Raw genomic sequence first — 27928 nt, forward strand, 5'->3', positions numbered from 1 at the left:
TCTTAAAATATTTAGGGCTATCTTGTAAACCTCATCATGACTTTTCAGAGAGAAAGACTGACGATCAAGTTGGTAGCTGGAAACTTGGCTCTGTTGAGAAAACGGAACAAAATCACATCCTACCTGACGCACACCGGGAATATTTACTCAGGAAAGACAGAGAGAGAGGGAGCGTTAAACACAGACTTGCGTCCAACCAGAAGAAACAATGAAGTGGGATTCCCACGCCCCAGACTCTGGTCCAGCTTACCGGCACCTGCTCTCGGGGCCTCCATGGTCCCCTCTTCGGGGTCTGCAGCCCTCACGTCTTCCCACCCTTCTGAAGACACGGGTATACCGGGGGCACACATGACAGCAACTCGCAGAGAAATCCAGCCTGGGGACTGTCAGCCTGGCTTTGAAGCAAGTTCAAGATCATCCAGGAAGCGCACACAGTGGCTCCTCCTGCCCTCGGCTTAGGCTGTTGAACCACCCGGAGGTCAGCAGCGGCAGAAGATGGAAACGAAGGGATGCTGGTTGAGCAGGAGAAAGTCACTCTGCATGACCGGCTCAGGTCATCGCGGGCACTGAACAGCTATGCAGGCACTGCCTGGATAGGACACAGTGCACAAGCCTCCAGGCCTAGTGGCCTGGAGCCTGGTAGCACTTACTGAGCAGAAGCATATTGGCATCTCTGTTGGCTTTTAACCAGATCCACGGGATTCAGGAAATAAGCTCTCTGCCAGATGACACCGCTCCCAGCCATTCCTTCTGTTTACTTATCCCCCAGTCACTCTAACTAGTGTCCTTTCTCCCGCTGTGCGCTTATTTGTGGAGAGGGCTAAATAAAGGATTTTTATGACAACCAAATGGCCACTAGCCCATAGGATGACTTCTTAAAGCATAACTCTTCTGCTTTTGTGCAGTACTGTTAAAATCAATTAAATGAGAGCATTCCTTATTATTACAGCTCTGATTTGTGGAGAAAAAAATGTTTTGTTTCTTCCTGAAGAAATATTTGAGGTTAGGCTATTTTTGTGCATATTATATATTCTTTATATAATATTTTCCTCCTATTACATAAACTTTTAAAGGTAGATTCCCTCTTCCTGTTGCTGTACTTTCCTAGCAGAGGCAAATACATATATATATATATATATATATATATATATTTGTATACATATATATATACATACACACACACACACACACACACACATATACACACACATATATATGGCTCTGGGATTTCTTTCCTACTATATGTGACATGGTACAACATTTCCAGACTATGAAGAACTATACCTTCTTTTAGATAAGATGCAAACTCTTACTTCATGGGAGAAAAAGGAATTAAGGGATTATATTTTCCTCTACCATAACGAAAACAAGAGGTACACATAATTTTAACTTAAGCATACGAATGTGCAGGTAATCATTACTTTTTTGGATTTTAATACAGATAATGCTGTAAATTGTAAAAATAATGTATATGCAGGTATTTCATATTCCCTAAAGCATGTTCATGGGTTGTAAAACAAATCTGAGAGGTGACCAGGATGGAGAGCATTACAAGAGAATCAACCATTTATGGAAACAGATATGAAGTAAATACCAAGACTGGTCTGTCCTGGAAACTAAACTCCCACATCATCAACCCACTGCTTCCACTTCACCAAGCTTTAGTATTCAAATTAAACTTCAGTACTAATACAACAGGTGGAAAATAGAGGTAAAAATTATTACAATCAAATGCCAATATTGTTAATGTTGAAATATTAATCGCATATAGTACTCTGGAAATCAGGTGGTTTTTTTCCTCCACAGTCCTAGTATTAATTCAAAAAAAAAATCTGATTTAAAATCCAAATCTCTTACTAGTGCACTTTGAAGTAATAATCGATATGTATTGAATTTCTAAGTTCTACATAATACTAGCGTATAAAGGAAAGAAGCACTGAAATACTGCACAGTAAATGTATATATTATTTCCCAACAGACTTGTCTATGTAATGTCCTCGAATGCTCACAATCTTATCTTATAAAAAAAGAAAGGTATGCTTCCATGTAGACAAATATACTGAGTAATTTTAAATAATGAAGTTATAAACTACATTGCAAACTTCTGATGGGATGTAAGTAAAGCATCTACTTCTCTATGGGGCTACAGACTGAAGACCATCCAGGTGGAAATAACACCTTGCCACTCTCTCTACTGGTTTTACCTGTTTTGTGAGCCACACTGTATTGTTTTAATGCATCGGCACTTAAGAATATGGAATAAAAAAAAAAAAAAAAAAAGGTCATGAAGAACCTAGTGGCAAGATGGGAATAAAGACACAGACCTACTAGAGAATGGACTTGAGGATATGGGGAGGGGGAGGGGTGAGATGTGACAGGGTGAGAGAGTGGCATGGACATATATACACTACCAAACGTAAAATAGATAGTTAGTGGGAAGCAGCCGCATAGCACAGGGAGATCAGCTCGTGCTTTGTGACCACCTAGAGGGGTGGGATAGGGAGGGTGGGAGGGAGGGAGATGGAAGAGGGAGGAGATATGGGGATATATGTATATGTATAACTGATTCACTTTGTTATACAGCAGAAACTAACACACCATTGTGAAGCAATTATACTCCAATAAAGATGAAAAAAAAAAAGAATCAACAGCAGGACAAACTTTGGGCAGAAGAGGATAAATATATTGTCTGCCAGTCTATACATGTGTAAACCCCATATCCTCTTAGTAAAATCAGGGTTCTTAATCTTTACCAGTAGCAGAATACATTCTCCATGAAAGTTTATGCCATAAACACAAGTTCATGCTCTGAGATATTTCCATTGACTAAACCCAATCCACATGGACCTCTTCATTGTTTTTCATTTCCCTGTAGGTCTTAAAAGGAGAGCCTATGCTGGACTTCATCTTGTTATTCTTTGCAAGTTTCACTGATCCTTGCATGCATGCATTCATAATTTCTTTCATCCAGCAAAAATTCTGAACATTGAGTATACTAAGCACTAAAGTAAAGAGAAGAAAGCTATGCCAGGTCTCTGCCTTGAAGGTTGAATGCTATTATTCTTCCCATATTACAAAGGAGGAAACTGAGGCTTACATATAAGTGACACATCTCATCAGTGGCAGAGGAAGAATCTGAATAACAATAATAATTGAAGCTAATCTTGCTTTAGATCACACATATTTAAATTTGGAAACTAACGTTCCCTAGTATTAGTATAAGACTGTGCTCTTGGTGGTTTGCGATTGAGAACAATGAAGCTACACCAGTTAAAAAGGCACAGGATGCTACAGGCTGTGGTCCTTCATGAGGCTCTGGCATTGCTCCATGCCTTGACCTCAGAACAACAGTTTATGGAAATGTTAACAGATGGTGCACAATGAAAGTGACCCTGATTAAATGTATTCAGGACGCACTGCATCCATGAAAGGTGGTGAGAAGTCTTACATGAAGGAAATTTGTAGCCAAAGTTAGCACTGGCCAAACTTACTGATATTTGAGCACAAACGCTTATTTTTTGGCATCACACTTACTAAACCTCTCACTGCTTTGCAGAAATACTAGTTGGAGAAATGCTATGTTATTAATACTCTTTATTTTGATTTGTTAAGACACCCTAAGCAAAAAGCAAGGGAGGTAAGTATTGGATTCCATTTTGTAGATTCAGAGTTGATGTTCAGGACCACGTAGACCTTTCGGGCAGTTTCTGTAGTGACAGGCACTGTCCCATGACCTGCTCTGTCACTGGGGTGTCTGTGACTCTGCTGTCATGAAGCCCCAGCTCAGACACCCTCCCTTCCTGACCCACATGGATATACTACTGTATCAACGTCTTCCATTTACTTAGATCTACATACCACACTGAAACAACTCTTCTGGGGGATTCTAAGTTACAATAAAACAAACAAAACAAAACACAAAGTTCAAATGACATCTTCTGGGAAATCCTAATTGTATATATAATAAATCAATAAAGCAACATTCAAAATACAACTAGGGGCCTTTGTGGGGATAACATTTACGGCAGGCAAGGTTAGTTCTAAAGACATGAGAATGAATAAAATGTTAGGATTTGGGGAAATAATATATCTAACTCATTTTTTTCCATGATTGAGAGCTTCTTTCACACTTGCCATTTCCTGAGTCATAAGGTTGCAACCTATCAGGATTTATAGTTTTCCCACACGGATATGTTGGATTCGAGAAGCAACTCTGTCTATAAACTGTCCAGCCTGAGAAAGTTTAAAAGGTAAAAAAACACTCAAAGAATGTGATGCTATCAAGTATCTTCTGGACCCCAAATCATCCTGAAATTCTGAAATACAGACATGAGAATCATTGTTTTCAAGTTGTTCTAATGAAACCGTTTGCTGTATAAATGAATACAGGTCCCCTAGGAAAGTCGCTGTTCTGTCTCACAGTGTGTGTGTGAAAGGGATCTTCCAGGGAGAACTGGTCACACAGCTTTCCTTGATCTGTGTTGTCTTCTAAGCTGGCGGTCCTAGGCCTCCCAGACCATGATCCATACCTTTATCTGGGCATAGAATAAAGGGGATCAGAATAGCAAATATGCCAAAATGTCAGGTAGTGGCAGGATATGGGCCAGGGTGTGGTGGGAACATTTCAGGGAGGATCTCTTTAGGGAGATTAGGGGAAAAGATGACTGGGTTATGAAAGGGAGAGTCAAGAGAGAAAGAAAAGGTAAATCCCTGTTATGGGCGGTGATTACTTTGTAAGCCCAACTCACCCACCACAGAATGTTTCCTCAATTCATACCCTCTGACTGATCCTACACATTTCCTAGAGGAGACCTAGCAAAGTAGGACAAGTGGAAATTGAGTGCTAATGCTGTTTGCTGCAACATGGATGGACCTAGAGATGATCATACTAAGTGCAATAAGTCAGACAAAGACAAATACCATATGATATTGCTTATATGTGGAATCTAAAATATGACATAAATGAACTTACCTACGAAACAGAAACAGACTCACAGACGTGTGGTTGCCAAGGGGGAGGGGGGAGGGGGGATGGAGTGGGAGTCTGGGGTTAGCGGATGCAAAGTATCATACATAGGATGGGTCAACAACAAGGTCCTGCTGTAGAGCACAGGGAACTCTATTCAATACCCTGTGATAAACCATAAGGGAAAAGCATGTGAAAAAGAATGTACATATGTGTATAACTGAATCACTTTGCTGTACAGCAAGAATTAACACAACACTGTAAATCAACTATACTTCAATAACATACATTAATCATAAAAAATGAAATGAAATTGAGTGCTTTTCTTGGTGCTGAGATATTTTAAAGGATAATCAGAAGTTGACCATTTCAACCTAAAGCCTGGCGTAAATGCTTCAGCCATTACTGCCCTGCTCTGTAAAATACAGAAACCATGTCAAAAGAAAAAGAAATCCAATTGATAAAGCCCAAACATTGGTTCTCTGGGGGCCATTTCTTAGCACTTGTCTGTTCTGTGGAACTTAAGCCATTGATTATAAAGGAATGCGAGTCTTTTGAGCTTGAAGATATCACTGACCAAGGACCAAATGGAATGTTAATTTCTTGCCTTGAGATTCAATCACAATGTAGGCAATATAAATTCAGTCTACACAATCTACCTTAGGAACAGAAGATGTGATTTCAATTTCTTACAAGAGATTTACTGTTTTTTCACCCAGGGTTCAGACAAAAACAAGGTTCCTCATTTACCCGAGCTGTGTGAAGTTTCATATTAATTTTCTTTTCATTGTGGGGGAAGCTCTCGGAGGGTCGTGGTCTCATGCAGAGATGCCAGTTCCAATTACCTACCTCGTGCAGGACAGCACTGCCCCTCACATTCCCGGGCTGCTCAAAGCCCCAGGCACCACGAGGTTTCATTCAACCAGAGGCCTTGCTGAAGCATCACCCCATGTCCCTATGTATATGGTTTTCTCATTTCATTTCTGGCATTTGGATGTTTCTCTTTTATGCAAACTCAGTGATGCCTTGTTAAATAACTGTTATCTAGATCCACCATTTATAGGTTTTTGGCAGTGGAAATTGGCTCTATTTGTTTTTAATTTCTTTAGCTTAGGCAGCCTTGTAACTATAAACTGGAAATAGTTTCAAATGGTGTGCTACTTGGCTTTTTCACTTTGATATGATGGCCAATTAAAATCTGGTAAGTTCAAAATCCATTAAGGGGATATATTTATTTGTCTTTATAGAACTACAATTCAAGCAATGCTATCTGGTGAATAATGATAGCTTTTTCTATTAACCTATGGCCCAAAAACATAGTTACCTGTAGTCATGGACATGAGTTATTTCTCCACTAAGAAAACAACTAATTCGAGATAGCCTCATCCACCAGAGGGCAGACAGCAGAAGCAAGAAGAACTACAATCCTGCAGCCTGTGGAACAAAAACCACATTCATAGAAAGATAGACAAGGTGAAAAGGCAGAAGGCTATGTACCAGATGAAGGAACAAGATAAAACCCCAGAAAAACAACTAAATGAAGTGGAGATAGGAAACCTTCCAGAAAAAGAATTCAGAATAATGATAGTGAAGATGATCCAGGACCTCGGAAAAAGAATGGAGGCAAAGATCGAGAAGATGCAAGAAATGATTAACAAAGACCTAGAAGAATTAAAGAACAAACAAACAGAGATGAACAATACAATAATTGAAATGAAAAATACACTAGAAGGAATCAATAGCAGAATAACTGAGGAAGAAGAACCGATAAGTGACCTGGAAGACAGAATGGTAGAATTCACTGCTGCAGAAGAAAATAAAGAAAAAAGAATGAAAAGAAATGAACACAGCCTAAGAGACCTCTGGGACAACATTAAACACAACAACATTTGCATTATAGGGGGTCGCAGAAGGAGAAGAGAGAGAGAAAGGACTCGAGAAAATATCTGAAGAGATTATAGTTGAAAACTTCCCTAACATGGGAAAGGAAATAGCCACCCAAGTCCAAGAAGCACAGAGAGTCCCATACAGGATAAACCCAAGGAGAAACATGCCAAGACACATAGTAATCAAGTTGGCAAAAATTAAAGACAAAGAAAAATTATTGAAAGCAGCAACGGAAAAACGACAAATAACAAACAAGGGGACTCCCATAAGGTTAACATCTGATTTCTCAGCACAAACTCTACAAGCCAGAAGGGAGTGGCATGATATATTTAAAGTGATGAAAGGGAAAAACCTACAACCAAGATTACTCTACCCAGCAAGGATCTCATTCAGATTTGATGGAGAAATCAAAAGCTTTACAGACAAGCAAAAGCTAAGAGAATTCAGCACCACCAAACCAGCTCTGCAATAAATGCTAAAGGAACTTCTCTAAGTGGGAAGCACAAGAGAAGAAAAGGACCTACAAAAACAAACCAAAAACAATTAAGAAAATGGTAATAGGAACATACATATCAATAATTACCTTAAACGTGAATGGATTAAGTGCTCCAACCAAAAGACACAGGCTCGCTGAATGGATACAAAAACAAGACCCATATATATGCTATCTACAAGAGACCCACTTCAGACCTAGGGACACATACAGACTGAAAGTGAGGGAATGGAAAAAGATAATCCATTAAAATGGAAATCAAAAGAAAGCTGGAGTAGTGATACTCATATCAGATAAAATAGACTTTAAAATAAAGAATGTTACAAGAGACAAAGAAGGACACTATATAATGATCAAGGGATCGATCCAAGAAGAAGATATAACAATTATAAATATATATGCACCCAACATAGGAGCACTTGAATACATAAGGCAACTGCTAACAGCTATAAAAGAGGAAATAGAGAGTGACACAATAATAGTGGGGGACTTTAACACCTCACTTACACCAATGGACAGATCATCCAAACAGAAAATTAATAAGGAAACACAAGCGTTAAATGACACAATAGACCAAATAGATTTAATTGATATTTATAGGACATTCCATCCAAAAACAGCAGATTACACTTTCTTCTCAAGTGTTCACAGAACATTCTCCAGGATAGATCACATCTTGGGTCACAAATCAAGCCTCAGTAAATTTAAGAAAATTGAAATCATATCAAGCATCTTTTCTGACCACAATGCTATGAGATTAGAAATCAATTACAGGAAAAGAAAAAAACGTAAAAAACACAAACACATGGAGGCTAAACAGTACGTTACCAAATAACCAAGCGATCACTGAAGAAATCAAGGAGGAAATCAAAAAATACCTAGAGACAAAGGACAATGAAAACACGACGATCCAAAACCTACAGGATGCAGCAAAAGCAGTTCTAAGAGGGAAGTTTATAGCTATACAAGCATACCTCAAGAAACAAGAAAAATCTCAAATAAACAATCTAACCTTACACCTAAAGGAACTAGAGAAAGAAGAACAAACAAAACCCAAAGTTAGCAGAAGGAAAGAAATCATAAAGATCAGAGCAGAAATAAATGAAATAGAAACAAAGAAAAAAATAGGAAAGATTAATAAAACTAAAACACGGTTCTTTGAGAAGATAAACAAAATTGATAAACCATTAGCCAGATTCATCAAGAAAATGTGGGAGACGACTCAAATCAATAAAATTAGAAATGAAAAAGGAGAAGTTACAACAGATACCACAGAAATACAAAGCATCCTAAGAGTCTACTACAAGCAACTCTATGCCAATAAAATTGACAACCTGGAAGAAATGGAGAAATTCTTAGAAAGGTATAACCTCCCAAGACTGAACCAGGAAGAAATAGAAAATATGAACAGACCAATCACAAGTAATGAAATTGAAACTGTGATTAAAAATCTTCCAACAAACAAAAGTCCAGAACCAGATGGCTTCACAGGTGAACTCTATCAAATATTTAGAGAAGAGCTAACACCTATACTTCTCAAACTCTTCCAAAAAACTGCAGAGGAAGGGACACTCCCAAACTCATTCTATGAGGCCACCATCACCCTGATACCAAAACCAGACAAAGATACTACAAAAAAAGAAAATTATAGACCAATATCACTGATGAATATAGATGCAAAAATCATCAACAAAATACTAGCAAACAGAATCCAACAACACATTAAAAGGATCATACACCATGATCAAGTGGGATTTATCCCAGGGACGCAAGGATTCTTCAATGTATGCAAATCAATCAATGTGATACACCATATTAACAAATTGAAGAATAAAAACCACATGATCATCTCAATAGATGCAGAAAAAGCTTTTGACAAAATTCAACACCCATTTATGATAAAAACTCTCCAGAAAGTGGGCATAGAGGGAAGCTACATCAACATAATAAAGGCCATATATGACAAACCCACAGCAAACATCATTCTCAATGGTGAAAAACTGAAAGCATTTCCTCTAAGATCAGGAAAAACACAAGGATGCCCACTCTTGCCACTATTAGTCAAGATAGTTTTGGAAGTCCTAACCACGGCAATCAGAGAAGAAAAAGAAATAAAAGGAATACAAATTGGAAAAGAAGAAGTAAAACTGTCACTGTTTGCAGGTGACATGATACTATACATAGAGAATCCTAAAGATGCCACCAGAAAACTACTAGAGCTAATCAATGAATTTGGTAAAGCTGCAGGATACAAAATTAATGCTCAGAAATCTCTTGCATTCCCAAACACCAATGATGAAAAATCTGAAAGAGAAATTAAGGAAACACTCCCATTTACCATTGCAACAAAAAGAATAAAATACCTAGGAAGAAACCTACCTAGGGAGACAAAAGACCTGTATGCAGAAAACTATAAGACACTGATGAAAGAAATTAAAGATGATACCAACATATGGAGAGATATACCATGTTCTTGGATTGGAAGAATCAATACTGTGAAAATGACTATACTACCCAAAGCAATCTACAGATTCAATGCAATCCCTATCAAATTACCAATGGCATTTTTTACGGAACTAGAACAAAAAAATCTTAAAATTTGTATGGAGACACTAAAGACCCCAAATAGCCAAAGCAGTCTTGAAGGAAAAGAACGGAGCTGGAGGAATCAGACTCCCTGATTTCAGACTATATTACAAAGCTACAGTAATCAAGACAATATGGTACTGGCACAAAAACAGAAACACAGGTCAATGGAACAAGATAGAAAGCCCAGAGATAAACCCACGCACCTATGGTCAACTAATCTATGACAAAGGAGGCAAGGATATACAGTGGAGAAGAAGTCTCTTCAATAAGTGGTGCTGGGAAAACTGGACAGCTATATGTAAAAGAACGAAATAGAACACTCCCTAACACCATACACAAAAATAAACTCAAAATGGATTAGAGACCTAAATGTAAGACCGTACACTATAAAACTCTTAGAGGAAAACACAGGAAGAACACTCTTTGACATAAATCACAGCAAGATGTTTTTTGATCCACCTCCTAGAGTAATGGAAAGAAAAAGAAAAAGAAACAAACGGGACCTAATGAAATTTAAAAGCTTTTGCACAGCAAAGGAAACCATAAACAAGACGAAAAGACAACCCTCAAAATGGAAGAAAATATTTGCAAATGAATCAACGGACAAAGGATTAATCTCCAAAATATATAAACAGCTCATGCAGCTCAATATTAAAGAAATAAACAACCCAATCTGAAAATGGGCAGAAGACCAAATAGACATTTCTCCAAAGAAGACATACAGATGGCCAAGAAGCACATGAAAAGCTGCTCAACATCACTAATTATTAGAGAAATGCAAATCAAAACTACAATGAGGTATCACCTCACACCAGTTAGAATGGGCATCATCAGAAAATCTACAAACAACAAATGCTGGAGAGGGTGTGGAGAAAAGGGAACCCTCATACACTGTTGGTGGGAATGTAAATTGATAGAGCTACTATGGAGAACAGTATGGAGGTTCCTTAAAAAACTAAAACTCGAATTACCATATGACCCAGCAATCCCATTACTGGCCATATACCCAGAGAAAACCATAATTCAAAAAGACACATGCACCCAAATGTTCATTACAGAACTATTTACAATAGCCAGGTCATGGAAGCAACCTAAATGCCCATCGACAGACAAATGGATAAAGAAGATGTGGTACATATATACAATGGAATATTACTCAGCCATGAAAAGGAACGAAATTGGGTCATTTGTAGAGATGTGGATGGATCTAGAGACTGTCATACAGAGTGAAGTAAGTCAGAAAGAGAAAAACAAATGTCATATGTTAACGCATATATTCGGAACCTAGAAAAATGGTACAGATGAACCGGTTTGCAGGGCAGAAATTGAGACACAGATGCAGAGAACAAATGTATGGACACCAAGAGGGGAAAACTGCGGGGGTGGTGGTGGTGGTGGGATGAATTGGGAGATTGGGATTGGCATGTATACACTGATATGTATAAAATGGATGACTAATAAGAACCTGCTGTATAAAAAAGTAAATAAAATTAAATTCAAAAAACAAAAACAGAAAAGATCACTCTATCAGGCAAGTTTTACTGAAATCCTCAAACTGAGAAAAAAAAAGAAAACAACTAGTTCAAAGGGCTGAGTAGAAATGTTAGAAATGACAAGACTTCAAACAGCAAGTTATTAAAGAAAGCATATCACCAAGGAGAGGTGGAAGATTATTTACATGATGCACATGCTAATTAATTAAATGCTATATAATAACTTACAGTTTTACCTCATTAACACAAGACCTAATTTCCCTTTCTATTTATTTTTATCCCATTTGTTGTCCTTTTTTCTGTTTTTGTTAGAAGAACTTTTCAAACCTTTTTATGAACTAAACAAAACAAAACATATCGGAACCAGTGATTTCCCAGAATACGAGGTTCCCTAAGTTCTACCTCAATTGAATTTCCAAGCAAATCACAAAAGGCAAGGATTTTCTTTGTTTTACACTATGATTAAGGGCCACAGTATTTTTTGTTTGTTTAGTCCTCCCTCAATTAATTAAAAAATGTTCTTCTTAAAAAATGATATATGTGCTTCAGGTCAAAATAAAACACACCTATAATCATCCCTTCTCTTCTGTAAAATAATATAAAATTTATTCCAAAAAATAAATAGTATTTTTACTATCTCATCTCTATGGAAGAGAAAAAGCCTATGCTGAACACACTACTAGGACGTCCTGCAAGGAATGATAACAAACTAATGGTATTTTACCACTCCCAGACTCTCACTGGAAGAATAAATTAAAGATATGCTCTGACAAGAAGAAAAATGAAGGTGGAAAGAAAAGTGAGATGTAAAATGTAACGATGAACATGAAATCAGTTAAACATGTTAAACACATTGGTAAATTTAAGTAAGTATTATCTACTTATACGAATGTGGAAAGACAATCTGAACCTATTCTAGATAACAATAACGTAGACAGTGGAAAAAACAGTAAATTTTAGAGGAATGTTAAAGCTTGCTAAAGTCATCTTTGACAGGGATAATGATTTAATTTTAGAGTTTTGTTAACAAATTATAAAACTAAGTATTGCACTGAAGAGCTCAGGTTTACATTAAAGAATACCAAAGGAATGTATAATGCCCTAAGCTCTAAAATAAGTGAAAAAGCACATAAAACAACCTGACCAATCTAATAGAAGGCATGAAGAGAAAAAGCAAAGCAAAGGAATGAATGGTAAACAGAAAACTCAAATTAAGCTAAAACAAAGAAATATGTTTACAGTAGGAGTTTAAAAATACAAAGAAGACAAAAGGAAAAATAAAGAATGTGTGATGTTTTATGGTCCAGATATAAGTATACTCAACACTTTGATGTACATCCTTTCAGTTTCCTTTACATATATTATGTAAACATTTTTTCAAAAACATACCATATAGTATACATACAACTAGCAATGCCTTTGTCTTAACTATCACAAACATTTTATGTCATAAATACAAGAATATACAACATAATTTTTACACAGCATTCCTTTAACCAGTGCCTCTTAACCTGGAAACTGATCTGGCTTCCAATTTGTGTATAATAAACACTATTATAATAAGAAATATTTGCCCATATCGAGCCTAAAGTGTTTATCCTGCCAAGATATTCTTTGAGATGCAGTTATATTTTATAAACTAAACATCCCGGATTCCCCGGGTCGTGTAGCACTGCAGTGTGCATTTAGTGAAAGAAAGCCACGTACAGGTGGACCTGCAATTCAAACCCATGTTGTTCCAGGGTCAGCTCTACCTGGGTCGGACACGGCCAACTCTTTATCCATCCCCTAAACATACGTTGAGTCATTTTGGATGCTTTTTCCAGTCAAACGTGTCCCTGTATAAATAAGCAATTTTTTTTTTCATGGGATGCTCATGTGGTACAAAATAACGACTTTCGTGGAAGAACCAGCACTCCATAATGTATGAAGGGTCAGGTCTGAGACTTGGAAAGGTCCCTGAAGACGATGAGGCCCGGCAGTCATAACCTTGACCTCACGCTGGAATCACCAAACAGATGCTAAAAACAACAATGGTGACGCCTGGGTCTCAGCCCAGAACCGTCAGATCAGGAGCTCTGGGCTTGGGCCCTGAACACTAGCGTCTTGTTTATGAAGCTCCTCAAGTGATTATAATCCTACAGTTCTCAATTCAGCCACACGCACTAAAATAAACCAGGGCCTGACCGCACACTGACCAAACCAGACTCCCTTTTGGCGCTGCCTCAACACTTTTCTTTTTAAATTGAAGTATAGATGATTTACAATGTTGTGTTAATTTCTGCTGTACAGACAAGAAACTCAGTTATACATGTATATATATATCCTTTTTTCTATTATTTTCCATCACGGTTTATCCCAGGAGACTGGATATAGTTCCCTGTGCTCTATATAAGTACCGCGCGCTAACCGATTGCGCCACTGGAGCTCCTCTGTGCTCTATAGTAGGACCTTGTTGTTTATCCATTCCATACATAATAGTTTGTATCTGCTAATGCCAAACTCCCAATCCTTCCCTCCCCCAGCTCCCCTCCCCCTTGGCAAGCACAAGTCTGTTCTCTATGTCTGGGAGTCTGTTTCTGTTTCACAGATAAGTTCATTTGTGTCATATTTCAGATTCCTCATATAAGTGATGTTATATGGTATTTGTCTTTCTCTGTCTGACTTACTTCACTTACTATGATCATCTCTAAGCTCTCCAGGAGATTCTAAAGTGCATTCAAGGATGAAGATCACTGATATGCTCTATCCCTCTCATTCTGTTGCCCAAGGTAATCCAGTCCTTAAAACTGGGATCAAAGCTGTTCTCTTGATCGGTGGCCTCTGGGCTCTTTCCTTCCACAGGTCTGGAAGCTTCCTGCTGCCAGAAGTGGGTGTCTCCCCGTCTCTCATTGCTCAGGTCCATCTCTCTGACTCAAATGCCATATCTGTTCTTCCTGCCAAATTCTTCCTCAGCTCCAACACGAAGCCTCAGCACCCCAGCTTTCCCCCTAGTTCCTGTAACATGTATTATCTATATATCCTATTTGCTGTCACAGAAATAGAAACACTTATTGGGCACTTGCTGTGTATCAGGGACACAGAGCCATACCCATCACCTCATTTAATCTTTACGAGGACTCCAGAGAATGTGTACAAGTTATTTACTCCAAGTTCCTAAAAGGATGAACTTGAGGCTTACCAAGGTTAAGAAACATGCCCAAGGGGTCTAGTCTCTGGCAGTGCCTCAAACTATCTGTGTCTTCCTGATCTTGGACAGCAATCCTCTTCATAACATAACTACCCAGTAAGATTCTTGATGATCTTATACTTTTCACAGATGAAAACCAATGGAGACAAACCCCAGACAGGAGTATTTACTATGTATGAACACAAACATGCGGAGGCCTTGGTCTCTTCCCTCCTGCGAATACTATTAGTATGAACGGAATTGTGTTCTGCCAGAATTCATATGTTGAAGTCCTCACCCCCAGTACCTCAGAGTGCAACCATATTTGGAGATAGGATCTTTAAAGAGATAATCAGTTTAAAAGGATTTCATTAGGATGGCCCCTAATCCAACATGCCTGCTGTCCTCGTAAGAAGAGGAAACGTGGAAACACACAGAGAAAAGACAACGTGAAGACTCAGGAAGAAGACAGCCAAGCACAGGCCAAGGAGAGAGGCCTAGACAGGTCCTTCCACGGCCCTCAGAAGGAACCAACCCTGCCGACACTTAGATGCTGCAGTCCCAGCCTCCAGAACTGGGAGAAAGCACATTTCTGTTGTTTAGACCACCCAGTCTGTGGCACCTTGTTACAGCAGCCCTAGGAAACTGATACACTCTTACTGTGTACACATCAGCCTCAGAAGAGTTTATGAGAACTAAAATGAGATCTGTCCCTTGGTATGGAACAGGTACTTTTAAAAAGATCCAAATGCAGAAGTTCCGCTTAGGAGGTAGAACAAGACATTCAAAGAAGAGGACGATAGGCAGTAACTATTCAATGCAGAACAGCAGTAAGAGTCAGATGCCCCGTAACATAGGAAGAAGAATGATACACAAGGTAACATCTGGATTTCCCATCTGGCAGTCAGGATCAGGGAGTCAGGATCCAGGGATCCAGCTCCTAATTCCTGGACGGGATTGGTGAGGGCCAAGCGTTAGTTCCAGAGGGACTCGGGCAACAGAATTGGACTCGGCCACAAGCATCCAGGGACGTGGATCTAGTAATCAAAACTAGGCACGAACCGGGGGCCTGGTCTCTGGAATACACTAGAAGCCAGATTGCTAGGGCTGGGCCTCAACTGAGGACAGAACAGCAGCAGGACTGACTAAGTGTTCGTCCTCAGAGGTCTGGTGGGATAGTATGGGGCCAGGATGCATTCCAAGCTCTCCCAGCTGCAAATGGAAAATGGCAGCAGGGGCAGGGAATCCAGTGACTTAACACCCCCCATGTTCCCTTCTCTGTTCAGCAGTGTGTGAAAGGGGAGATTCTTTGTTTCCGAAGTCTCTCTCAGGCCTAACATTCTGTTATCCTGTGAAACTGAACCCAAAGTAAGGACAACATTTTCATTCACTGGAAAAATGGGTCACAAACACGGAAGTATGATTCTGCATTTTAAAAGGATATTCAAGCACAAACCTATGAGATAAAATAGGTGGCACTGAAATCTTCAATATCAAATCTTTTTCTAAACGCACTTTGAAGCACAAATGTTTCCCCTTAAAATGTCCTTCAATTGTACATCCATTCAAACACTCCACTCTTAAAATTGTAAGCATACATGTCAAATTTGTATGATTAGTTTTGAAAATCAGATGTAACCCAGATTTAACTGAGGGTCTCCTGATTCCAGAATAGAAATCTCTTTCAGATGTAACTAAATGACTAATATTTCTAGCCATGGATTAATTTGGGAGAAATATTATTGGATATAATTAGGTTAGATTTACAGACTTAATTTCTTTCCTTTTTATAGAACTTTTTTTTAGTCAGAGCTCCTGTTTTAGAGTCAAGGAGACTTTCCAGTCGTTTATATATTAGGCAGAAATTGTAACTCTGAAAAACCCAGCTCTTTACCATGATGTTTCCCCAGATTTTCTTATCTCATATTCTTAGAACATTAGGAACTAGCATGCTAGCTCAGAGCCCCCAACACAGTTATTTGTGTCCCCGCAGTATCTTTCTAAGATGTAAATTACACAGATGATTAAAACAGCTAACGTCCATTTCATACCCACGGTAAGAAGAAATTAGTTCTCAGACTCCCTGGAAGGCATCTAAAAGGAAGCATCTAACACTCTAAATCCTGTCTCTGTCGGTAGTTGAAAGGGAGAATTAAATTTCTCTTTCCCACAGCAACAGTAGGAATCAGTGAAAGATTAATGTATAAAAGGTCAAAGAGAAGGCAAGGCTGTCAGAGTTCCACATAGATCCACCGCTGTTCTGGGTAAAATTACGTGAGGTCCCGGAAGACACCAAAACTAGTTACTCACAACTTAATAAAGGGGATGTTAGACAGCAATGTTCTGTCTTCCTATTTTAATGGATAGCAAATTCACACATGCACCTGATGAAAATTAGAATAAGTAAGGGCTTGCGATGTAGCTACAATAACTCATTTCCCCTCATGGTCTTTCTGCCCACACTGTCAATTCCACTTCCCAAGCTTATTTTAAAGTGTTTACTTTCTTAGTTGTTCTAATGAAAAGCACTCTAATTTTAAATAATTTTCCTCTATCCATTGACCGCTTTATTTGGGATATTATCCATTGATTTCTAATTTTATGATATTATCTACAGTAAAAACCAATGAAAGAAGAGACTTTAGCTCACTGTTATGTTGATATCGTTTTGCTTTCAAAAGCCAATAGTTTTATTTCTCCTTATATATTTCTATTTTTAAGTAGCCTTAATCCTCTATTTCTTGGCCTAAAATTTGAACAGGATCTTGAACATTTTAGATGAGAATATTCATACACTTATCTCTAACTCTGTTCTCCAGATTCTCTCATCTCTCATATCTGTCAGTTTTAGCTTTATTTTAACATGGACAAAATATTTATCTTCAATTATATAAAAACAAACAAACAAACAAAAAATATATATAAACTATATACACACACACACACACACACACACATATATTCAATGTGGAAGGGGGTTTATTCTAAAAATTGAAAACCAGTAAGTGGCATTTATAATATTATTACATGTAAATGCTCTAGGACCAAGTAAAAACCAATAATTGGCAGAGGTTAAATTTCCTTTTCTACAGATGAACTGTCAGTCTTCGTGTTCACTCAGAGGAAACATTACCTAGGTTAATAGTCAAATGGACCGTATCAACTAATAAAATAATGTCACATTCTTGTTTGCTTCATGTTTGGACCATGATTTTCCTTAACAGTTTTTCTCCCTCAGCTTTTGACTGTTCCTCTTTATTGCTGAAAAAGAAACAGCCTTTCTTTACCGGGTCAATAACATCATGTAAGTCATTAGTCATTGGATATTTCTTGGAATCCAGGATATTCTCAATATTCTCTTTGGAGCTTCCTGGAAATGATCTCCAGTTTTAATTTCGACAGATTGCTTTCTGCACACAGCGTCATTCGGGATTTCTTTGCATTGGACTCCTGGGTCAGCTCCACTCTTTCTTCTTTCTCATTTGTCCCACTTTCATGATTATTCTTCTCAGTTTTCTTGAGTGCATACATCTTTAAATCATTGTCTCCTAAGCAGGTTGCAAAGTAGGTTTTCTGAGAACTGAGAGTTGACTGATGGTTTAGATGTGAATAGAACAGCAATCTCAGAATGGTTTCGTTCCAAACTTTGAAGGCATTGGTCAAATGTAGTCCAGAATCCATTACTGATGAGAAGTGTAAAGACAGGTTAATGCTTATTGTTTTGTACACAACCTGGTTTATTGTTTAACCTCCAAAAGTTTATAGATTTTTCCCTGTTTCCTTGGCATGTTTACTGTTGTTGAATTTCCTCTTATGTTTCATAGCTGATGTCTGGATTCATCCTTTGGGCATCCCCAGGGTTGCATGGGCTTCCCTGTGGGTTATCTTCATGGTTGCCTCTTTCTGGACCCAAAGGAGTTTACAGATTTTATATCAGCTTTTATTTGAAGGTCTCAGATCACCATACTTTGCTTCCTGCTTAAGATTAATCCATACCTGCAGGCAAGTGTGTTATCTTTAGTCCAGATGCACGGTCTTGCATTTTGTCCAAATATCTCTGCCCAAAAACTTCAGTGCCATGGGTCTGTGTACCCAGAGCTTTCTCTTTGAGTTTTGTTCATAATATTATTATTTAATTATTTAAGTTAATTATTTATTATTTTATTTTTAATGTCAAAAATATTTTGCACAGAACATCTCTGTGTTTGGGTGGGGACATTGCCCTCCACCCCAGCCCTCTCGCCTCCTTGGCAAGCTCCTCTGTCCCAAAGCAGGCTACTTTCTCTTTCTATCAACTATTCATATTTCACTTCCTTCCCTCTTCACTGTTATGGGGTCTCATGGGGTAAGAAAAATAAATGCTTACGTTTCAGCAGCCATTTAAAGAGGAAGTCCTTTTAGGTGGTAATTGTTTAAAGGTTACAATTTTTTTAGTGCCTGTAGCCAAATTCTTACCACAGAACCTGATTTTATCTTGGGGTCTCCTGTCTGTAAAGTCCCCAAAAAGAGTCCTCTGGATAGCCCATAAAAATGTCACGGGGGCAGGAACCATGGCTGTCTCTATATGTATCTATGTTTATGTCTGTATTTATTTATTTAATCACTATACCTCTAGCACCGTGTGCCTGGAATGTCACAAATCTTTATACATAACTTGTTTAACATCATATAAATCATGTAATATTTATGTAATGTCACATAGAAATTAAAACATGACTACACGAATGATGGCCACCTTCTTTAATTGCAAACCTCCTTGAAGTTACAAGAAAAAGCACTAGGAGCATTAAAAGAATATAAAATGCGTTTTCTGCTCTCAAGAAACAGAAGTAAATCAACAACTCCTGGGTAGAATTAAAAGTACTATGTGCGGGCTTCCCTGGTGGCACAGTGGTTAAGAATCCGCCTGCCAATGCAGGGGACACGGTTCGAGCCCTGGTCCGGGAAGATCCCACATGCCGCGGAGCAACTAAGCCCGTGCGCCACAACTACTGAGCCTGCGCTCCTAGAGCCCACGAGCCACAACTACTGAGCCCACGAGCCACAACTACTGAAGCCCGTGTGCCTAGAGCCCGTGCTCCGCAACAAGAGAAGCCACTGCAATGAGAAGCCCATGCACTGAAAGGAAGAGTAGCCCCCGCTCGCCGCAACTAGACAAAGCCCCTGCGCAGCAACGAAGACCCAATGCAGCCAAAAAATAAATAAATTAAATAAATAAATTTATAAGAAAAAAAAAGTACTATGTGAGCAGTAGGCATTATACTGCTGGAGCCCAAAGAGGAAACTCCCAGTAGTTTTAGTTTAATGACTAAAGAATAATACAAAGTGTTGCATGAATTAGTTACATTTAAATAGTTTAGTACCTGATTGTTGCCAGGGTTCTCAGCTCTTGTTCCTGATTCCACAATGTTTAACTTGTCAGGTACCCAAACTTAACAGTGAATAGCTCACACTGCCCACAACCTACGCCCTGGTCCCCTGAAACTGTCTTTGTCTCTGGAGGAAAATTCAACCCTGTGCTTGAAGGGCTGTCAGTCTCACTTTTCAACCACTCATTGTTTGCTAGCCTTGCAGGTATCATTTCTTACCAGTCATCCAGGTACCAAATGCTCCTACAAGGACTGCTAAATGATGCTTAGCAGTAACAGTTACAAATAAACCGTTTAGCCCGTGTTATACAGGTTGACCTCAGGCGCCATTCACAGAGTGCTTTAAAAGTTCAAAGGCAACATTAATTTGGGTTGTATTTTCCCCATTCACTCCAAGTCAGCAACAAGGAGAGGATTAAAAGGGAAGGAAATCCTGTTATCTAATGCCAGGCTCTTCCTCTAAGGACTTATACTTCAAGATCCTTGTAAGTATAAGTGGATTAAATCCCCGATCCACGCAGCAATGCTGTTTCTTTTCAGCACTGGTGCTGTTTCCTTCTCTCATCCACACTGGCACTGCCTGCAGCTCTTTCTTTCTCCTTAAGCCTCTTGACTCATTTCCTTAGGGGCACAGATCCTCACTAGACTTTGTCCCAATGGATCTTATTACACATTTCATGTAAATCCAATTGCTATCTTATTACAAGTAAGACTTAGTTCACTGTTATTCTTCTGCATAGAGAGATTTATATGAGGTAATTCTTATAATCTAAGAAATGAGAAATGCCCAATTTTTCCCAGTTGGCAAAGAAAGAGCAGTATGAACACTGAACAAACAGCATTCACTTTGAAACATGTGGTAGCTGACCTCAATTTTTAGACAAGCCCACTAGATAGAGCTCACTGATAATCCGTGTGTGTGTGTGTGTGTGTAATTACACTACACACGAAGCATCCTATTGACTAGCAATGCTGTGTTGTCTTTCAGATGCCATTTGCCCAGGGAATCTTTTTTTTTCTTTTTAATTGAATGTCTGGACACAAAGCAAAACTGTATCAATATATCTGTAAGGAATGTTCCTTTGAGGCATCTATTAAATTGTACTTCATTGTGTAATTATTCTTTTTTTTATTTTTTTTTTATTCTTTTTTTTAAAAAAAATATTTATTTATTTATTTTTGGCTGCACTGGGTCTTTGTTGCTGCGCATGGGCTTTCTCTAGTTGCGGCGAGTGGGGGCTACTCTTCCTTGCGGTGCGCGGGCTTCTCATTGCCGTGGCTTCTCTTGTTGCGGAGCACGGGCTCTAGATGTGTGGGCTTCAGTAGTTGTAGCACGTGGGCTCAGTAGTTGCGGCACGCAGGCTTGGTAGTCGTGGCTTGCAGGCTCTAGAGCATAGGTTCAGTAGTTGTGGTGCACAGGCTTAGTTGCTCCACGGCATGTGGGATCTTCCCGGACCAGGGCTCGAACCTGTGTCCCCTGCATTGGCAGGCGGATTCTTAACCACTGCACCACCAGGGAAGCCCTGTAATTATTCTTTATTGTTTATTTCTCTCAACAGAATGTAAGCTCCATAAGGGCATGAAGCATATTTCTTTATTTTTAACATCAGTATATCTACTGAAAGTGTTAAATCCATGTTTGTAATAAACATACAAACCAACTCAGCATAATGATAAGGATAAAAATATAAATGGTGAGAATAGTGCACACATGTTAAGTAGATGCCTTGTGCCAATGCTATGGTCTGAATGTTTGCGTCCCCTCAAAATTCATGTGTTTAAATCTTAAGCCCCCCCAAAATGATTGCATTAAGAGGTGGGGCCTTTGAGAGGTGCTTAGGTCACAAGGGTGAAGCCCTCATGAATGGGATTAGTGCTCTTATAAAAGAGACCCCCCAGAGCTCCCCAGCCCCTTCCCCCATGTGAGGGCGCAGCACGAAGGCGCTGACTTCACATGAGTCAGGAAGAGGGCCTTCACCAGAACAAGACCATGCTGGAGCCTGGACCTTAGACTTCCCAGCCTCTGGGACTGTGAGAAATTAAAGTTCTGTTGTGTATAAGCTACCTAGTCTGTGGGCTTTTGTTATAGCAGCCCAAACAGATTAAGAGAGCCAGGCATGTGTTAAATATTTACTTTATACGTGTAACTGATAGCACGAACAAGCAAATGCACGGGATATAAGTGAAATGCAGCTTTTCTCTCCCACTGCTCTTGATATTTACTCCATGGGGATAACCTTCCCTGACCTTGAAGTTCACAGCACAGCATCCGTTCTCTCCTGGGAAGACATCTCTTCCCCTGATTACTCTTCCTATAAGAAGAGTGATCAGGGAAATTCACCGGAGCCTGTAAGATATAAAACGGGTTCTTTTACCTCTTCCTTGTATATTTACATGTGGGTGGCGATCTCAGCTTCACTGCAGTATTAGATCTATGGTGGACATGCCACAGGCACAGCAGGACGGGAAGAATGCTAGCTTAGCATCCTGTTATAGACGCATGAGCTCATTCAAACCACTCAGTAACCTGACCAAGTAGCAACTCTTATCTCCACTGTGCCAATGAGAACATGGAGACTTAAGGAGGTTGAAAAACTTGTGCAGGGTCACAGGGTGCTGGAGATGATCATGGCTGGTCCCCAAGGGAGCCCTTAGTTGTCAATGGTGCGGCTTGGCAGTAAAGTCATTAGTAAATATTACAGATGGTAGAATTTCTAACGAAGGCTGAAATAGGAAAACGTCTATGCTACATTCATAGACGTTCAGAATGAGATTATTTATAAATGAAGAGAAAACAGGGCAGTCTGTATCAGATGATGGTTCCTATGTTTCCGGAGGGGAAGACTGAACCCCAGCTTCAGAGGTGTATAAACCCCAAGCAGTCACCCAAGTGCCCGGAATGAGAATTCCCAAGAAAGGGAGACAGTGGCTAGAGGCAGTACGTGCTTCACATCACACCAGCCCCATCTCTCCACTCACCCACACCACCAGTCATGTTTCTTTCATAATCTGTTGTTACCGTGAATAATTTTGAATTTCAATTCTAATTCCATGTGTCTTGTGATTTATTACACATATTCAAGAGGAGCTGGTGTAGACCCTTCCTTTAAGAAGTGGGAAAATACATGTATATAACTATACCTATACCATCCCCATCGGGGGTTATCTGCACACCCATTAAGCATATCCACTTACATTTTTACTTCACACTTACCTTATGACTTAAGGGGAAAAAATACGTGTTCACAAAACAATACTAAGGCATGAAAGGCAGCGAGAAGCTACTCACCGTCTGACTTTTAAAAAACCTATAGACCATATGCAACTTACAAACGTCAGTGATGAGAAGGGGAGATGAAAAAAACCAAACTCACCCCAGACACGCATGCATTCCAAAGACAGCTATTTCCACTTGAGTTGCAGTAATAATAGCGAGAGAGTGAGCTTTCTTAATTGTTCCCAAATATAGTATAAGATTGTTGGGGGATATATATGTGTGTACATATATATATACACACACACATATATATAGAAAGAAAGAGACAGAAAAAGAGAACAGAACGGAGGGAGAGAGGGTGGAACCACATGCACGCAGTTTGCAGGCAGAGAAGATGAGGAAGTGATTCTCTTTATAAAACATAATATTAACTGTGTAATTTACCGATTCTAAAGCAAGCCAAAAACTGTAAAAATAGTCAGTCACCTCAACATATGAATTCGTTAAGAAAAACACGAAGAACCCCAGCACTACAACACAGACGATAACCACAACCACTGAATTTACTGCTGTGGCCAGTTTAAATCTAAGTGAACAGCAGCAAAATGAGGAGAATCTTCAAAACAAACGTGTGATTTTAACGTTAAGTTGAAGTATTTTCTAGACCAGTGCTACTTAAAGGCATTTTCTGGAATGATCGCTCTTGAGCACTAGTGGGAGTGGGGAATTGAATTTTTAATTTTATTTAATTAATTTAAATACCTACATATAGCTATGGTATTGTACAGTGCAGGTTTAGACAGAAAAAAAAAAGTCAGCCCATCACGAAATGTTCCAAAATCTTTTGGACTGTAATAGGTAAAATGAAATCTGTACTCCAAAGTCACTACCATAACACGATATATAACATCTGCATGATAGAAACTTTGTAACTTGTTCACAAATTGTAAGAAAGATTCATCTGAAACTTGAAAAACGCTACCTCTGTGACTGGAGCATTACACCACTGAAGTGTAAAAGAAGGTACACGTCCTTTTGTCAGCCAAATAAACCCACCCCCCAGGGGCTTCCCTGGTGGCGCAGTGGTTGAGAATCTGCCTGCCAATGCAGGGGACGCGGGTTCGAGCCCTGGTCTGGGAAGATCCCACATGCCGCGGAGCAACTAGGCCCGTGAGCCACAACTACTGAGCCTGCGCGTCTGGAGCTTGTGCTCCGCGACAAGAGAGGCCGCGACAGTGAGAGGCCCGCGCACCGCGATGAAGAGTGGCCCCCGCTCGCTGCAACTAGAGAAAGCCCTCGCACAGAAACGAAGACCCAACACAGCCAAAAATAAATAAATAAATAATTAATTAATTAATAAAAAAACCCACCCCCGAATAATAACTTAAAAACACAAGACTGTGTACTGAATTTCCCCGAATGACAGCAACCAAAATCATGAAGAATTCTTGTAACCCCAATTTGGCGCATGTGGTTAACGTTTTTTAAATCCCACTTCCGAAAAAAAAAAAGAAAGAAAGAAAAAAATATATATATATATAAAGGGCAACCTTCCATCCACTGCGAGGCTGGCTGGAGCATTCCAGGTCCCACTTTTCTCCCCCACTTTTATTGAGACATAATTGACACATAGGTCCGTGGAAGTTTAAGGTGGACCCCTAACGACTTGACATACATAGAATGCCAAACTTGACTACCACAGTAAGTTTAACTAAATCCATGCCCTCATCCACTTACAAAAAAAATTTTCTTGTGACGAAAACTTTCAGGATTTACTTTCTCAGCGGTTTCTAATATACCGTAGAGCAGCGTTAGCTACAGTCTCAGTCACCCTGTTAGACATCACCAGCCGCGCTTCTAAATCCTGCACGCGCGCACCTGCCATCCCGGCACACGCGCCCCCGAGCCCCCCGCTCGCGCTTGGGATTCCGGCACGCACTCCCCCAGGCCCGCACGCGCGCCTCGGGTCCCGGCACACGCGCCCCCGAGCCCCCCGCTCGCGCCTAGGATCCCGGCACACACTCCCCCAGGCCCGCACGCGCGCCTCGGATCCCGGTACACGCGCCCCCGAGCCCCCCGCTCGCGCCTAGGATCCCGGCACACACGCCCCCAGGCCCGCATGCGCGCCTCGGATCCCAGCACACACGTCCCGAGCCCCGCACGCCCGCCTCGGATCCCGGCACACGCGCCCCCGAGCCCCCCGCTCGCGCCTACCCGGCACACGCTACCCCAGGCCCGCACGCGCGCCTCGGATCCCGGTACACGCGCCCCCAGCTCCGCGCGCTCACCTCGGATCCCCACACCCGCGCTTCCAGGCCCGCACGCGCGCGAACCCGCGCGGCGCCGCTCACCCTTCTCGCTGACGCTCTCGCTCTCCAGCTCCACGTCCTCGCAGCTCGTGTACTCCGGCGTGGACACGCCCTCCTCCTCCGAGCTGCTCACCGACATCTGGCGCCGCTTGCCGCCCCTCTTGGCGCGATGCGGCTTGGGCGGAGACGGCCGCACGGACTCGGACTGGTCGGAGCTGAGCGAGTCGTTACGCAGCATGGTCTCCACCTTCTCGCGCTTGGCCTTGCGCACGAGGACGGCCGCGCCGGGGTCCAGGCGGCTCTGCTTCCGGAGCGGCTCCGGGGCCCTAGGCTCCGGGGCGTCGGCGGGGCCCGGGCCGGGCCGGGTCGCCGGCGGGCTGGGCTCGGCGAGCGGCTGGGCGCCCGGCGCCCGGGCCTCCGCGGTCCTCTCGGCCGAGTAGGCGCGCGGCGAGGCGGGCGGCGAGCCCCGGGCGGCGTTGGGCGCGCGCGGGCCGGGCCTGCCCTCGGGCCCAGCTGCCGCCTCGGTGCGCGGCAGGGCCACGTCGCTGTGGCGCCGCTCGTGCCTGGCGCGGGACACCCGCGCGTGCATGCGCATCTGCTGCTCCTCGGGCGGCGGCTTGACCGGGTACCGCGCCAGGTTCGGATCGCTGCGGTACCGGGTCTGGTACTCCTCCTCCTTCCTCTGCTTCTCGGCCTCCACCGCCGGGCCGTTCTCGCGTTTCTCTGGCACGTCGGGGTAGTCCTGGGATCGGCCTTTCTCGAGCCTTCGGCTTTCCCGCCTTTCCTTGCGCTCCCGTTCTTCCGTGGGCCCCTCCGCGGGCTGCGCAGAGGACCTGGGCGCGCGTTTCCGATCGACCTTCGGGGCGCCTTTGCCATTCTGCTCGGCGAGCCCTGGGGTCTTCTTCCTGTGATGCACAAAGGAACGTCGAGAAGGAGAGCAGCGTGTAAAACTCAAGGCGAAGACCAGACCCCAGAAGCATCCTTGGAAATAATTATTTATACTTCGATGTCTAATTAAAAAGCGAGATGATAAAAGAACTACATCAAACCTGTATATCTGAGTAGCTTTCTAAATAAGGCTCCTTTGCCTCACAGCATATTCTGGGCCTTCACAACTGGCTTTCAGATTTTAAATTCTCTATAAATTAACTACATCATTTTAAAAATCAATAAATTAATTCAGTAAATGAACAAGTTTTATGAACCTTTGTGAATCAAAGACTTTAAAATGTTCTCGATAAAAATAATATAGGTAATAATCGAGGAGCAAACGGTAATACATATCAGTTCAAAACGAAATATATACATGATATATATTTGGGCAACATGTATTAACAATCTCTTATTATAACTGAAACTTTTAAAGAAACGTGAATCCAAGTGTGCCCGTTTCAGAAATCAACTCTAACAGCACTTCTTCAATAGTAGAACGAAAGTACTTTTTATGAGATTATGTGCACCCCACCACTTTTTAGGGAGACGGCTAGGAAAAATAAATGGCTGAACCTTAGCCTTCATTTTACCTTCCCCAGGCAAATATAATAGAAATCTTGAAATTTTTGAAATAATTTTTCATTTTTCCTCCCTCCCCCCATCCCTGGCCTTCTCCCTCATTTCAGAAAACAGTCCAAAATGTATAGCACAGGGAACTGTATTCAATAACCTGTAATAAACTCTAATGGAAAAGAATGTGAAAAAAGAAACCCGTTTTGTGTCCTGCTTTTCTCTCCATCCTCTGGGAGGCACTGGCAAGGATAAAGTAACGGAAGAGGGTTTGGCAGTCTGAATCTTTAAGCTGTACTGTTTAAGATACCCCTTCCAGCCCTTCTCTACACTGGAGTTCATCTGATTTAGGAAAGTTCCAGCATCGACCCCAGAAGTTACAAAAAGGGGATACCTCAGCTAAGCATTCAGGCACTTTATGCTGTACTATGCAACTAAAATGGGGGGCAACCAAGGCTCTTTTTGGAATCCCGAGGTCCATAGAGAGGGCTTTCTGGAGAGAACATTGTTTGATTGGAAGTCCAAAAGCAGACTTCATGAACAAAATTTGAGAATAATATACAAGATGGGAAAAAGTAGGGCAGTTTCTATTGTGGTTTTCCAAAGTAGTAGTTGTTAAGCTGTGGGGTCAGTTTGAGGAGGGTCTGGTGATGATGGAAAGAAAGGGCAAAGGGTTTCCAGTGGCACAAAAAAGCAAAATAGAAGCATGGCCGATGCTGCTTGAGGCATTTAGATCACTCGGCCCTTTGAAGTGGAAGGGGTTTTCAGGGAGGGAGAAATTGCAAACGTAGCACTGCTGTTTTCCAGTGTAAGGGGTCTACTGTGAATACAGTCCATCATTATCAAATAGAGTTTTCATAAGAGTGATGAATGCACTGCAAACTTTTAGTAGCTCATTAAGGCATTGCTGTGCTTGTTGGAAGTTTCTATTGA

At 41.0% G+C, this 27928-nt stretch overlaps 1 protein-coding gene across 49 annotated transcripts in view; it reads right to left on the minus strand.

The window, feature by feature from the left end:
* Positions 1 to 27928, minus strand: part of RIMS1 (regulating synaptic membrane exocytosis 1) — a 474848-nt gene that overhangs the window by 192067 nt on the left and 254853 nt on the right. For 17 of the 49 annotated variants that reach the window (XM_036871544.1, XM_036871559.1, XM_036871558.1 and 14 more), the window contains exon 6: positions 25535 to 26397. In XM_036871544.1, the coding sequence (XP_036727439.1) occupies positions 25535 to 26397 (863 nt within the window). Of the gene's footprint in view, positions 1 to 250; positions 621 to 25534; positions 26398 to 27928 lie in introns of those variants that run through there. The other 32 variants (XM_036871582.1, XM_036871581.1, XM_036871578.1 and 29 more) reach the window with 3 other exon arrangements.

This window comes from Balaenoptera musculus, chromosome 12, assembly GCF_009873245.2.
Source record: "Balaenoptera musculus isolate JJ_BM4_2016_0621 chromosome 12, mBalMus1.pri.v3, whole genome shotgun sequence".
Taxonomy (NCBI): domain Eukaryota; kingdom Metazoa; phylum Chordata; class Mammalia; order Artiodactyla; family Balaenopteridae; genus Balaenoptera; species Balaenoptera musculus.